This window comes from Gambusia affinis, linkage group LG13 (genome assembly GCF_019740435.1).
Source record: "Gambusia affinis linkage group LG13, SWU_Gaff_1.0, whole genome shotgun sequence".
In the NCBI taxonomy this organism is placed as follows: Eukaryota; Metazoa; Chordata; class Actinopteri; order Cyprinodontiformes; family Poeciliidae; genus Gambusia; species Gambusia affinis.
Window position 1 is genome coordinate 26,114,595 of NC_057880.1, and position 15,391 is coordinate 26,129,985.

General features: G+C 39.5%; 1 protein-coding gene across 2 annotated transcripts in view; it reads right to left on the bottom strand.

Annotated features, from left to right (window-relative positions):
* Nucleotides 1–4,746: 4,746 nt before the first annotated feature.
* Nucleotides 4,747–15,391, bottom strand: part of smoc2 (SPARC related modular calcium binding 2) — a 28,962-nt gene continuing 18,317 nt past the window's right edge. For both annotated transcript variants that reach the window (XM_044137161.1, XM_044137159.1), the window contains exons 8-14: nt 14,375–14,449; nt 12,773–12,959; nt 11,358–11,440; nt 6,811–6,910; nt 6,129–6,376; nt 5,493–5,530; nt 4,747–5,279 (exon numbers count right to left, since the gene is read on the bottom strand). In XM_044137161.1, coding sequence (XP_043993096.1) covers nt 5,256–5,279; nt 5,493–5,530; nt 6,129–6,376; nt 6,811–6,910; nt 11,358–11,440; nt 12,773–12,959; nt 14,375–14,449 — 755 coding nt within the window. In that variant the 3' untranslated portion in view covers nt 4,747–5,255. The remainder of the gene's footprint in view (nt 5,280–5,492; nt 5,531–6,128; nt 6,377–6,810; nt 6,911–11,357; nt 11,441–12,772; nt 12,960–14,374; nt 14,450–15,391) is intronic.

A 15,391-nucleotide genomic window follows, 5' to 3' on the forward strand; every position in this document is an offset into this window, starting at 1 on the left:
TCTAATTGCCCATATCACTCTGTCTACATCCCAGTTATTTTTTTCTCTCCTCCCTCCATCAAACAAAAGTCTCTTTATCACTGCGGGAAATTCTGATGTCAGGCCAGATCCTGGACTTGGCAGCCGCTCCGTTCAGCTGGAACACATAAATGAGAAATGTTGCACATGTCACCAGTGGGTGCAGAGGACGACGCTCCCCCTTCGGTTTTTCCCTTACCGCTGCAGACACTCCTATCTGGAGAGCAGCGTTTTATCTCGCATGGTTGGCTGTTTTGGCAGCGATGCATCCATATCAAGGAACGCAGCATGAGAAGAACTGAGGCTGGACAACAGCAATGGACACACAGTCAACTTCAGGTCATTCACAGTGTCCTGATGGACCCGTTTCCCGTTTTACTGTAATGAATCATGATTTTATGTTAATACTTGGTCATTTAGATAATTACTTCAAATAAATCTTCATGTTCTTAATTTTTTCAAAATCATCCTTATAGTGCTCTCCAAAAATCTTCATATCACTTAAACTTTCCCACATTTCGACATGTTGCAACTACAAACTTCATTACATTTTATTAGGATTTAACATAAAGGACCAACAGAGTGTATTCTGTTTGTAAGGATTTACTGTAAAGTTTAAGGAAACATTTCCATGGCATTTGGACTTTTTTTTAAAGAAAAAATATCAAAAATATGTGGTGTAAATTTGCACTCATCCCTCCTGGACTCCTAAATAAAATCCAGTTATCATGTGAAGTCACCAAATCAGTAAACAGAATCCATCTGTGTTAATCTCAGTAAACCCCTGTTGCACAAAGAAGCTAAATATTTTTTATGTATTTAATAATACATTTTCACAAAACCTTACAAAAAAAAATAAAAAATTACATTTCAATCTCTAAGCTACTGAGCAACCAGGAAGGCTTCACATTTTTTCTTGATGTTTTCTGTGTCTGGGTCTTCACAGTTAAGCAGACATGAGTGTTTCATAGATTATTAATTAAAAATTATGCATTTTATTGGTCTGATTTAATAATCTTGAATTTTCTTCTTTCCAGGACAGAAATAAAAACTTGAAAACATTAGTCAGTGTGAAATTAATTCATGCACTTTGTTTCATTTAGTGTCAAGTTAATGATTTTTTTTTTGGATGATTATTTAGTTAATATGACTGTGTATCCAAAAAGACTTGCTACTGTAATTGGAGTGAAATGTGGCTCTAAAAGTTTATTTTCTTTTCAGAAACAAATAAGTAAATTAAAAAACAGCCTTTTCTTTCCACTTCACATTTATTTTGCTCTATCACATAAAATCATTGGAAAATGTGTTGCATTTTTTAATATGACGCAATAAAAGACAAATCAATTCATAAAATAACTTAGCAAAGTGTTAAGAGGGAACGTTATGAAGTGACACATCAGAGGAAGATCGTTTCCATATGGAATCAACTTGAATATCTTGTATGGTACATTTCAGCAACAGGGCCGTTCAAAGTGTTTTACATCATAAATATGCAAAAATACAAAGTCATAGAACACAGTCAACAATTGAAACCTTACATTTTACAAAGTTACACATCAAAATGTCTCGATTCGCTATTGGCTAACATTTGCAAAGCAGCCAATCAATTAATTTTCCTTGGCGCTGATTGACTGAACCTCTCCAAACAGAGATTAAGAAGACCAGTAGTGGACACACTTCCACTAATGTTTGTATCATAAAGTGAGCAGGTGAGTGCAGTAAAGAAATCATCATTGTGACATCCCAACATAAATTAATGTTAAAAGGAGAATATAAAGTACAACCTTCCTGTTTTCAACCTGCTTTATGTCAGCTGAAAATGTGAACTTTTTAGGGGAGACATAATTTATCAAAAGGCCTTTTGTATGAAGAGCACCACCTGCATTCAGTAGTTTCTCTTTCTCACTAATTCATTTTCTTCAGTGAAGTGTCTGTGTTCTGCTGCGCTGCCTGGACTCCTCAGGTGTGTGTGTGCGTGTGTGTGTGTGTGTGTGTGTGCGGGTGTGCGTGTGTGTGTGTGTGTGTGCGTGTGTGTGTGTGTGTGAATAAGAGCTGAACAGAGAAGGTCCCAGGGTGCAGGCCGTCCCCGAGCTATTTACCCGCAGACCAGAGCCCCTCTGGGGCAGAGGGGGAAGCCGCTGCTGGGCCAGAGGCTATTAAAGCCCTGATGGCTTCTGACAGTAATTTCTTCATGAGTCCACAGCCTACAGCCTGCCAGCAGGGCGATTGGGTGCCTCTTTTTGCCCATTAAAACACACAAATGTGTGCCAGCAGATCATGCTCAATGGTATCTCTGTGCTCGCAGAGTGTGTTTGTGTATATGGGAGTGAGAGGAGTGAAGAAGCAGGGTTAAGGAGATCGAGATGAGGAGGTTCTGCCAATGGTGAGAAGGTTCTGGTGACGGTGCCAAAAAGTTTGGGGGCTTTTCTTCAGCCACTCCATCAGTTCAGGCTGGAGTCCAAGCCATCAAGGGAACACGTTGGGAAAACCAGGCCCTGACATCCAGCCAGATCATAAAAAGTGTTTACATACATCGCTGCCCAGAGGAGAGAAAAATTCCTCTTGATGAGAGTTCAGCATTGTGTTGGAGGAAGGCTGGATCTTCAGAAACCCTGAAATTGCTGCACCTGTAACAGGATGATATTCTGAATTCATTATTCTGAGATTTTTAATTTGAACTGGACTCAAGATTGTGATTATCTAAAATATTTGAAAGAAAATGCAGCTTAAGATACTTTGATAAAATGCTACTTGACATGTTATTGGTTGGTGTTTGTAAAACAGCCAATCCAGGAGTGGATTTCACTTTTCTTGGCTCTGATTGGCTGGACTTCTATACACGGTGATGTGGAAGGCCAGAAGTGGGCACACTTTCACTAATCTGCTAATGTGCTAATAATGGGGCAAATTTTTTGTTTAGCGCTTTTGCTAATACTGAAAACATTTAGCGCACTTAGCTAAATGTTTTAGATCAGGATTTTGAGTTCTCTGTTTACAAAATGCAATGCAAGACATTGAGAAATAATTATTAATTTTGATTCTCATTAAAAACCAAATTGGCACATTACTTTTGTGGGTTTTTCTGGATTCAGTTCAACAACTTCTAAAGCTGTGGAAAGAGGGCGTTTAAAAAGGTCATAGGTTATCCAGCACTAATCCACTGTCAGTAATGATCTCTCCTCTGTGTTTCCCTGGGGTGTTAAACCCAGACCATTGGGCTGGATTAGATCACAGAAAGGAGACTGATGTGTTAATCATAAATTAGAGGTTAAGCCAGAGCGAGCGGGTCAGTCTGAGGTCAGCAGCTCAGCACTTCACAGAATTATAAGGGCGAAAAGCCACGGCTGATTACTTAGCAGCCTCAGCATAATCAGGCAGGAACAAAACAATGCACAGTGGTGTGATTCAAAGCTGGTCTGAGCTGAACGTTGCTGCTCAACAGAGAATCTTTTCAAACCTCACAGAGTGACTGGGGTTGTAATTATAAGCACCCAGAGGAAAGGCATTTATTAAGAAGGAAAAAAACATCATGCACCAACAAATGTTTTTTTTACAAAATCAATATTGCAACAAATGGCTTCATTTTCTTTCCATAGAACCATTTTTACTTTAATGACATGGTTTGCATCATTATTCTGCTAGAATTCCCCATGATTTCCAGTTTTCTGGCACGAGCCACACATTTTTCTGTAAAATATCCTGGAGTTCAAAGAGTTCACGATACCTTACTCTAAAAGATTCTCACATCTTTTGGAAGATACATAAAGGCTTACATTTTCAATATTGATGCTGGGAAAGAAAAGGCATTTTTTGGAATTCAAACAGTTAGTTCATCATAATCCAAACGACTTTAGTTCAGTTTTGTCAAGTTTCTCTTTTTTCATGTTGTAGTTGGTTCTTGTATATTGATTGTTTGCTGATCTGTTCAGTCTTTTTCATTTTAATAGTCTCAGAATTTATTTTCCAGCTTTCTGTGTTCATGTCCACAGCTGATCTGCATTCAGCATTTAATCTCACCTGTTTCCCATCTGGAGATTTTGGTGATAATGTTGGTCAGCACAGGGGACCAATTGGTACCGCTGCCCTTTAGCAATATTCTCCAGTTTCAGATTCCAGTAGCTTTTATATCCCTTAAAGCTTGAATCCTTATCCAGTCTTGTTTCTCAAATTATGTTTCAAACTTTTTAATGTTTAGCCAGGCGGCTGGATTATTTTTCAGTCACATTTTGATTTAAGATGATCACATATCTGGTGTTTGTCATTATTTCTTTTTTGAAGAGTGGTTAATTACATAGAAAATGTTCAAAATAGTCTGAAAAACGTACTACTAAATCCTTAAAACTAGTTAGATTCCCTAAATCCACATTTAATAGAAACATACCAACAAGGCTGCACATAATGTGCTTTCAGTACACGAAGAAAATCTGTAACAAGAACAGCCTCACTTGTTCTTCCAATTTGAAAATATTGGCTCAAGGAAACTGGCAAACTTTTGTTAAACCGAAAGATAAACGAGCTCTGCTGTGTGTGACTGAGACTTGGCTCTTTGAGGAGATGTCGACAAGCTGTTTTATTAAAGGCCGTGTAAAAAAACACAAAAAAGCAAATATATTGCAAGATTTATATGACAAGACAAACTGTAAAACATGAAACAGGTTTCAGAAAAACAAAGAAATTGCATGATTTTATAATAATTTATAATCAATGAGACAGACCCACACCACAACATGTATAAAAGAGTTCTTTATTTCTAATAAAGATGAATATATGCAAACATATGAGACATTTTTATGATTTACTGCATGATTATTAATACATTCTTGCAAACTGCTTTACAAAACACAAAAACATATGTAACAGATAAGCAGACGAGATGATGTGGTCTAATTTATCGATGCTACAGAGCAAACTATACAAATATCTGCCTTAAAAACTAACTGGGGCAAAAAAGAAAATCTAGCATCAAACATAAAAACTTGCTCTGCTTCTTTAAAAGTACATTTTTAGACACACAAAAGGACACATACATTGTATGTGTTAAGTATTTCTTGCTTGTAAGGACATAAAACGTTAACTACACCGTTCACAGATTCAGCAGTCTGTTTAAATATCTAATTTCTACAAAGTGAATTTACATTTTCTTTTTTTTCTTAAAGTACAAAGTGCAAATACTATAGTTTCCACTGTTGCCGATTGGTGAGGGTAGATTGTGGGACTGAGAAGGGAAACGTCAGAAGTTAGCCCTGTTTCCTCACGGGGTTCTGTGGAGGGAAAATCAAATCCTGTAAAACAAACTGGTTCATGTTTTTACAGTTCACCTCACTCCATATCCAGGATTCATGTCACTCAAACAGATAATATTACACTTCCACTAATGAGCTAATAGAGAGGCTAGTTTATAACTATGTAAATAAACTGATTTCAGTAATTTTACGCAGATCATGGATCTAATTTTCCCATTAATTTGTACTTACTAGTTTACTGGAAGGCAGGTCTTCCCCCGATTTGGCACCTGGAAGACAAAAGCAGGATTTTAACTTCAGCAACCTAAAAATGAACAACAATGCAGAAAAGTCATTTGGAAAGTTCAGACCTCACTTTGCTAACAAACAGAGCCTTTAATCAGGATTATTGCTTTAGTTGTGCTGCAGTAATAAAATGACAGATGACGACCAACACAGATGTCCCAGCTTTTTCTTTTTTTCTCTTTTCCTGTTTAGTCTTTTCTATTTTTTCTACAAACGTCCCATTTTTGGACAGATTTTGTTGAATTTGGCACCTGGGAGAGAAAATGCTGCAGTTTTGTATATATACTTATTGATAAAAGAATACGGTTTTATTTTTTAAAGCAAGATTTAGGGTTATTTAGGCTTAGGCAACACTTATCAAACTGTAAAGCTCTCCAACTATTTACTGATTTACAGATGTGGAGTTTTACCTACAGAATCGTTTTCATTACATTTATCTTCATGTTAGTAACCCAGTTCTGTTGTGATCCAAATGTATTCTGTAATAAGCAGACTGAATTAGTTTTGATTCAGGTTTTCAGCAGCAGATAGTTGGGATCTGTAAGGTGAAGGGATTTTCCAGCCATTTTTTATGCAGCTCACCGTCTTCCTTGGTCACCCCGAGGCAGCCCATGAGCTCCTGCAGCGACAGCGCCTTGTCGTTGCTGATGTCACAGTACTCCACAAACTTCTTCACACACTTCTTCGGCTTGGACTTTTTGCGCAGGAAGCGCTTGAAAGGCTTGATCTCCTTCTTTCCGATGTCTCCGCTGCCGTTTTTGTCAAGCTGGCTGAAGTACCAGTGGACGACTCGCTCCTCCAGAGTGTGGCTGGGGTCGGGCTCGGCCATCCTGAGGGACAGCTGCATGTCAGTCAGTCTGAACATCACTGAAAAGTGGATTTATTTAACTAAAATTAAAGATCTGTGCTATTCAGATTTATTCACGTTTCTAACTTTTATTTCTGTTAATTTTGACAATCATAAAAATCCAACCTCTAGTTTCTAACATATTGGGATTATTATAAATAGTTGGTGTTGGTTGAGGCTCCTTTTGCCTTTCTTTTGAGCTTCACTTTGTGAACTGAATTACTGAAATAAATGAACTTCTCAATGACATTTCAGTTTATTTTTTCATTCATTGCTCCTGTGCTATTTCATCATATTATTAACTAATATGAACGTTTCTGCCTGTTAAAAGGGTAAACGGCCTTCATGCCTGGAGGTGAAAAACTGTGGCTACTGATGTGATAAGTAATTGCAAGAGGAACGTTTTCACTTCCATACCTTCCGGCGGATGCTGGATCTGTGACAGCATGCACCATGTCTGTCGACAGCGCGTCAAGAACACTCGTCAAGAACTCTGTTTTCTTTGCCCCAGGACAGCCTGCAACAAATCCACCACAGACCAGAGTTTGTAGGAGCATGCTGGATGCAGTTCACTGGCTTTGAAATAAATGCAGTACAGTCACTATTAGGAACCTGATAAATATTGAGAAGAAGAGGCATTACTTGCAAATCATGTTGTCTTAATATGAAAAGTACATAAAACCAAGAGAGGAGTAAATAAAAGACATTATCTTACGTTCTCCAGTAAAGATTGTTCTGAGCAGCAGGAGGAAACTATTTACAGTGTCACAGACTCACTTGGTTCAAGAATAAAGGCTTTCCTTCGGCAGTCAAAACAACCCCAAAGCGGGTATTTTGTGGTGCAGTTGGCACTAAAAATAACTCAAATAAGCAAGATCAAGTTATGAAGTAAAATCCATGATTGCTACCTGGTAAAAACAAACATTGAAGGGTTATTACTTGCGGAAAGATGACAAAATTCAGTGGTAGTGGTAGAATGACCCTAATGACAGTAATTGTCTGTCAGGCCATAAAGTTTTAAGAGCAACTTGACCAAGGATGCTCCACAAAAGCTGGAGGCGTCGAAGGCCTGAGAGATTCTTCCTGCTTTCTCACAAGCTATGCCTGCAGAGAACAAGAAGTCCTGCACAGCTTTCTGCTGTTTTTACGGCCCTCGCCTGCGGGGCCAGATTCTCCTGTGCAGGAGATAATGGCAGCTTTGGGCCCTCTAACAGGTGGTGACCAGCATCCCAGTGAACACCCAGCGCCAGCGTTCAGCGCCGAGCCGAAGGTGCTGCAGAGGACGGACTCTGGAATCTGGAATCTGGAATCTGAGCGCGTCAAGCGCTAGCTGCTTCCTCTTGGCAGTAAAAGCTTTTTCTTTGGGGACTGAGAGAGACTAGCGCCAACGTCTGTCTGGACAGTGTTTAACTGTAGGACACTAATGTGCCTGCAGTCGCTCTGAGGAAATTGAGTTTGGCTGTTTTACGTTTATGTTAGAGCTGCAGTGGCAAATGGCTCATGTCTCTTTTTATAATTAGTGGAGCTGTATTATACACAAGTTTGACAGACGCACCACAGAATCTTAAAGCCTTCACTGCAAAAACACAAAGTATACCAAGTATTTTTTGTCTATTTCTCGTGCAGATATCTTAGTACACTTCAAATAAAAGAAAATAACTGAGAAGTGATTTTTTAGCAATAAAGTGGAGATTGTTTTATGTAGAATATTCCTTAATACTGAAGACAAAGAACAAGTTCTGCTGACAGATTATTTCACTTGTAACATGGGAAAATGTCTTCTTAGTAAAATGTGGAAGTTGTTCTTTTTCATCAATAATTGACTTAAAATAAACTCCTATTTATTGCTGAAAAGTTACTGGTAAGTTAGTTTTATCTTATGACTAAGATATTTGCACTAGAAACTAAACAACAATACTTGGGAGGGCTGTTTTTTTTTTTTTCTTTGCAATATGCATCATTAAATTAAACTGAACATAATTAAATTGAATTGAACTGAATAGAATTAAACTGAACTGAATTGAATTGAACTGAACTGAACCGAACTGAACTGAACTGAACTGAACTGAACTGAACTGAACTGAATTGAATTAAACTGAACTGAACTGAACTGAATTGAATTGAACTGAACTGAACTGAACTGAACTGAACTGAACTGAACTGAACTGAATTGAACTGAATAGAATTAAACTGAACTGAATTGAATTGAACTGAACTGAACTGAACTGAACTGAACTGAACTGAATTGAACTGAACTGAACTGAACTGAACTAAATTGAACTAAATTGAACTGAACTGAACTGAACTGAACTGAACTGAACTGAATTGAACTGAACTGAATTGAACTGAACTGAACTGAACTGAACTAAATTGAACTAAATTGAACTGAACTGAACTGAACTGAACTGAACTGAACTGAACTGAACTGAACTAAATTGAACTAAATTGAACTGAACTGAACTGAACTGAACTGAACTGAATTGAATTCTGCCACTCCTCCCTAAAGGTCACCCGGTCAGATTAGATATATTTGAGGACTTGCATCAGATTTCTTTATGGAAAACATATTTAAAACCTTGTATTATTTCCATGTCACTTCACAATTATGTGTTACTTTGTGTTAGTTTATGACTCAGCACTCCGGTGAAATGCATTGGTTTGTGTTTATACTGGGAGGAAATCTGAAAGGCTTCAAGGGGTATGAATGGGTTTGCAAGACGATATAAATAAAAAAAAAAGCCTAATTGCTGAACCAGCCTCTACATGTCTTTTAAGCGGCTGGGCAGTGAATGTGTGAGTGTGTGTTGGTGTGTGTGTGTGTGTGCATGGCTGCTAATAAGAAGCAGTGTTTTTCTGTGGAGCCACACTGAGCAGAACCCTGTCAGCACTCACAGCCACAGCTCACGACGCCTACCCCAGCGCTGCCCAGCCATCCCGCTCCAGCGGCTTGGCTTTCCTCTCCCCCCCTCCATGGCAAGGCGCTCCGTTCTCGCTTCTCGCCCCATAAACCTCTCAACACCAGCGCTTCAGCTGCAAATGGGCTGCAGCCATGTAAAGGCAACATTTATAATTATTCTGTGTTTGCTCTGGGACGACGTTTACAGTCGTTGACGCAACTGCTTATGAAGAAAACAAGATGCTTTGTTTGTTTTTCACTAAGTTTTGGCTTCTTTCATAATTGGAAAACTTAGTTCATATTATGCAAGTAAATTTGGCGGGTTAAGAATGAGGTCTGTGTCCATCAGAGCATAAAGTATTATTTGTTGCACCACAACAGCCAGCATGTCTTGAGAGAATGAGGTGCCACTTGAGAGTAGAGATGAGAGATATTTGGTTTCTAAGAAGAATTTATCTATGAGCTAATTATCTCTGTGCTTCTCATGAAACGTCCCTGACGCCGCCTGTGCTGAGACGCAGAGCTGTTCTGTTAAATGCAGCACCTGCAAGGCGAGCGCATTCCCTGCAGCGTCCCCTGGCACTATGTTACATAAACAGTTGTGAATGAGGAAGGAACAGAGGCCGCTCTGTTCGCAAGCTGCTGGATTATTCAAATGTTTACCAAACCAACAAAGAAAAACACATAAAAAACAGCTGATTTACCGAGAAATACTCGGATTTAACTAGGATTTGTTTACATGCACAGGCTGAAAACCACAACTCTTCCGCAGGTGGTATTGGTTTAAATCACAGAAACTAAAACAAAAAACAAATCAGTCTTTAGCCTAAAGTTTTTATGTCAAAGTTAATTCCAATAGGGCAGAAAAGACTGAGTGGGGTGCTGCAGAGAGATAAGAATTATTGAATTATTAACATGTCATATCAAAAATAAAGAGTAAGAATGCTGCTGTTAGACAAACAGGTCAGCAAACTGCTCTGCATGAAAACATCGTCATTTAAAGAAGTCATGCACTTCGACAAAGATCCTACGGCCTTTAAGGGGAAAAAAAATCAGGCCCATAGCACCACATGTCCTCCACCGTGCTTCACATTGATCATAAGGTGCTTCTCCCGTCATTCGCCGTTTGTTTCAGGCCAGATTCTCTTTGATTGTTGCAGAAAAAAAAGTAAAAATGTAGTTTAATCTGACAAATGCACACAGTTTCTTTTAATATTGCTCTCCCGTTTTCCATTATTGCACTTATGTCATATTTTCTTATCTTTCTTGTTTTCAAGGCTAGCAAAGAGCAATAGACCTCAGTGTGTCAGGTTGACTTTTGTCCCAGAAAAACAAGGAATCACACATTACACATTAAGAGCTTCTTGAACCAATGAAATGTACACAAATTAAAAGCTGGATTCTTTAAGCTTTTCTGCTACAAACAAAAATAACTTTAAGGCTTTTTCCATCTTTATTCAGAATGCCTACAACTGCTTTCACTTGATAATGTGACTAAAAGGGACAAACATTCTTTCCTGATTGTGTTTTGTTTCTAAATTCTCCCAAGTCCATTCAGACACATCTGCAAACATTGCAGTCAGATGCAAGCAGTCTGATTTTACCCTGCAACAGTTCCCCTTAAAGACATGAACATTACCTCAAACCGATCTTCTGCTTTTAATTTAGCTATCTGCATTGCTATCAGTCATAGTATCACCACCTGTCGCTGGCATCCTATTATCCATTATCTGCAGCTCACCTCCCTGCTGTTTCTCCTCACTGCTTTCATTCGCTGTCCTTCATCTCCAGTGTCAGTTGAAGATTAATCCTCCCCCAATCCGTCTCTGTCTGCCTGCTTATTGACCAGTGAAGGGTGCTATCTGGTAATCCTCTGCTCTTTATCAAGCTTTTCCTTGACCATCAGTGCTAATGATGTCTACACACACTAACAGGCACAAACACACACACATTGTTATCAAAGCATTGGAAGCTTGGCAGAAGTTTGAGGCCAAGTGGTTAAAAACATCCCCATGTGGTCTGAAGGAAGAGGAAAAATAAAGACAAATTCCAGTAACTGGAGAAATACCTTGGAGATGTCTGCTTTTATAATGGTCCTTTGGTTTAGTTGGATGGGCTCTGGCATTACCGTCACACTTTGGCTGTTCGTACCTGTAAAAAAATGTGAAACAAGTCAAGGTTGCAATGGGCTTAAGGGATTGTTTACAACAGTGAAGCCCTGATCGTAAAATCAGAAGAATCCTGTGTTCCAGTGACCCCGGTCACTTAAATCTTAGGGATCCAAATGATCATTCTGTGGTGAACCAGGGGCTGTGAAACTCATCCAAAAAGAGGGGAAGAAGTTGGAAGCGGAATGAGGACAGAAAGGGGAGGGATGGTGTTAGAAAAAGAGAGGCAGCCAGGGAGCGTGGGACACAAGGATGCCTCCACAGGCTCCCTGACAGATAGTGTTGTCCTTCTAGCTGCTGTTTGATGGGGTCAGAAAACTAGCCAGTGACAAGGAGGAGAAACCTCACTTCCATATGTGCCCTAATGTGCTGGCTGGCACTCTGCCTGGAGTCCTGTTAATGTGATACCTTGCAATGTAGCTTAATAAGAATGTAGCTAGTCCTCAACTGCCAGCTTGCCTGACCTTTGACCTGCTGTTATCCAGTCCACTGAGTCCATCTTTGGTATCAGCAACACAGATGTCTGTCAGCATGTCAAGGTCAGATGCGCAAGTTTAGCGGGTCGTTTCATGGAACCGTCATGGTACTGGCCCGGTACCAAAAGGTTCCAGAAAAGCTTGAAGTTTCACAAACCCTCCAGGGAATTTCATTGAAAGCACTTGGAATGTTTCAGAAATGCTCAATGAAAGCGAAGATGTTTTATAAACATTCCAGGCAAGTTTCATGAAAGTACCTGAAACTTTCAGGAAGGTTAGAAAGATAACTTTCTGTAACTTTCTTACTTTGAAGAAAGTTCCATGAAGGTACTTGGTAAGTCTCATAAAAGTTCATCAAAATTTCAAGAAAGGAGATAGTAATTTCCACTAAAGTACCTGGTAAATTTCACAAACATTCAATTAAAGCTTCTTTACCATTCCGAGGTTTCATAAATGTTCCAGGAAGGTTTCATGAAAGTACCCAGTTAACCTCATAAAATTTTCAGGAAAGTTCTAGAAAAGATCCTTGAACGTAAGCTAGTAAATTTCATAAAAGATCCAGGAAAGTACTGAGTAAGTTTCATAAAAGTACAAGGTCAATTTAATCAACAATCCAGGAAAATAACTTTCATAGAAGTTCTAGGAATGTTTAATGAAGAAATAGAGGAAAATCTTCAGTCTCCCTCCAGAAGAGTGGGAGTGGAGACGTTTACTTCAGTTAATAGTGTTCACAAATCCCTGAATGCAGGCTCTCCAGTTAAAGTAGGAACGTATCCCCTCCAAACATGGATAAATCACATTTCTCCTTGACTTATGGAGAACTTCAACTGGTTGCCCACCTGGTTGAAGTTCCTGGTATTGGCCGTCCAGTATCCACAAGCACGCACCAACAGTAGCCAGTGGAGGGGTGGCATTGGACAGGTTTATAAAAGCCGCCTTGAGCACAGTCTGGCACAAACACGGCGTCATTATTCCGCTGCCTCCTCTCCTCCAGGGCCGACTGTTGCTCCTGGTCACATGATGAAGCTGGACAGAGTTCAGAGTTCACACACAGATCATCCAATGCTTCCTTACTAAGCTCTGTGCAAAAAAAGTCCATTTTAACTTAGGTGGTCCAAGTGGCAGGACTTTTCGGAAAACCTTCTTACGCACACTCTGCATAAACAAAATGATGTGTTTATATTTTATTAAGAACTCAATCAGATCTGGCAAACTGTGCTGGATTTCCATCACATGCAATGGTTCTGATTTATTTTCATTCATTTGCAAAATAAAAGCAGCTGTCCTCTCAGCACACTTGTTATATTTGAGGTACTTGCTGAGGATGAGCCTTTGGAGACATTGAGAGTAGACTGCTATATCAGCCCCTCATTGCACTGTTTATAGACATTAACAGGCTAATGACTAAGTACAGCTCCCTTTGCCCCAAGTTAAGTAAATATTTGGACACTCCTTATGCCCTTTGTAACTGTGTGTGTGTGTGTGTGTGTGTGTGTGGGTGTGTGGGTGTGCATGAGCGTGCAAGAGAGAGAAAGCAAAATGATCATTACCAAGAGTCTATATATGTGTACTTGCTCCAAATTTCCATTAATAACAATTTTTTATGATCTTGTCTTTTGTTACATACAAAGAAAATGCAGTGTGCTGGATAGGAGAGAAACTATATTTCACAGAGCATGTAGTGTGCTTTCATGCAGCTTTCCAAGAGAGATAAGAGCACTGAAGTCAGAAAAGAAAGGAGGATGTTTTAGTATACGAGCTTTTATTGCCAAGCTCTCGCTCTCTTTGGTGCACGCCTCAAGGCTCTGAAGCCGCTGTGGGATTATGGATATTCTTTTTCTTTGTTTATTTTCACAGGGTATCTTCAGCCACACAAAAGAGACCAAATGAAATACCTCTGCACTTTCTAAACTAACTCTCTTCACTCTAGTGCCTCTTTATGGGCTCACTTTGTTGGGGTCGGGGTGTTTTTTTCACCCCAATACTCCAAAGAGCATATGGTAATCAAAACCACCAATGCAGCATTTCTCAGGCTTATTATTGGCTGTAAATTATGATAATGGGATTCACACACAGACCCACACATACACAGAAGGTTCTCATCTACAGGCCAGTCTAAAATACAGAAACCAACATATTTCCCCCATGAGCAGGGAAGGGGTATAAAGATAAACACACACGTGCGTAAAAAGAGAAGAGCTGGAGATCCTGTTTGTGCCATGTGGTGATAATTACAGGTTTGAAGCAATACAAGAAACCACAGATACTCAAAGCCTGATGCACTTCAACACCAAGATCTATTGGTTTCACAACCCACCATCTGTCCTTAAAACTCAGGAACAGCTTCATACTATGATTGCTTACACACGTCAGACAAACTCAACATGGACCTTCTGCTGAGATTTGAAGACATCTCAAAGTTCAACATTAAAGAAACTCACGTGATGCTCTGGATCTGTTCTGCCGGTTGCTGTTTAAGTGCACCGACCACAGGTCAGGGTACGGGGAAGTGACGTCTGAAAGAAATCATCAACACAGCATTGTTAACAAGAGTCCAAAACACAGATGCATATTATCAGAGAAAACCCCAGTAGATCAACAAGCTACATGCTATGAAACACAGATTTCAGGAGTGGACAAAGTAAGCTACATGTGGCTGCTGTTGATGAAAGTGGGAAAATGTCATTCATTGAGATTCTAATAATCTTTTCATAACTGACTACCAGAAACTGAGGCGATAGATACTCTATTGCCTGGAATAGTAAAACAGGAAACTAAAAGTTGTAAAGGTCGAGTTTCAAAAGTATATATCAAGCTGATAATTTCACTCTGCTGAAGTTGTGATTTGACGTGACTTTCCTCAGCCAGATCATCACAAGAAGTTACAAAAATACCAGATAAGAAGTGGAGCCATCATCAAGTATCTCCTTTACATGAATGGCCTCAAGATTGAAACACCGACTCACTGATCTACCTCACTAGAACACGTCAAGGCCACTGGAATCTCATTCAGACTGGATAAGGGTGGCCTCATGGTATCCAACAGACGCATGGTGATCGCAGCTGAGGCCAACAAACTATGACAAGTTAACAGTGTGGGTATTTATGACAGAACTAAAAACATGGCAAGAAAAAGAAGAAGTCAGAGTCAGTGACAACCAGGAAAGAGTAAGACCATCATCAAGTATCCATCATCCATCAGGCAGAAATGTGTCATCTCCACTGGCTAAAGGAGGAGATGGTAGCTAAGGGTATCGAGATAAAGAGCTTCTTCAAAAAAGTTCAGCGCCCAGAGTCTTGATCCAGGCATGGATCATCAGAGGAAGACTTGGGAGAACCATGAAACCAACATTTTAGGAGAAAGATGTTTACATTTCAATGCTTATGTTACAAGAGTGTTGTGATTTATGGACTAAAGTCTGGATCATTGGATCATTTTTCATGCGACTGCATCACTG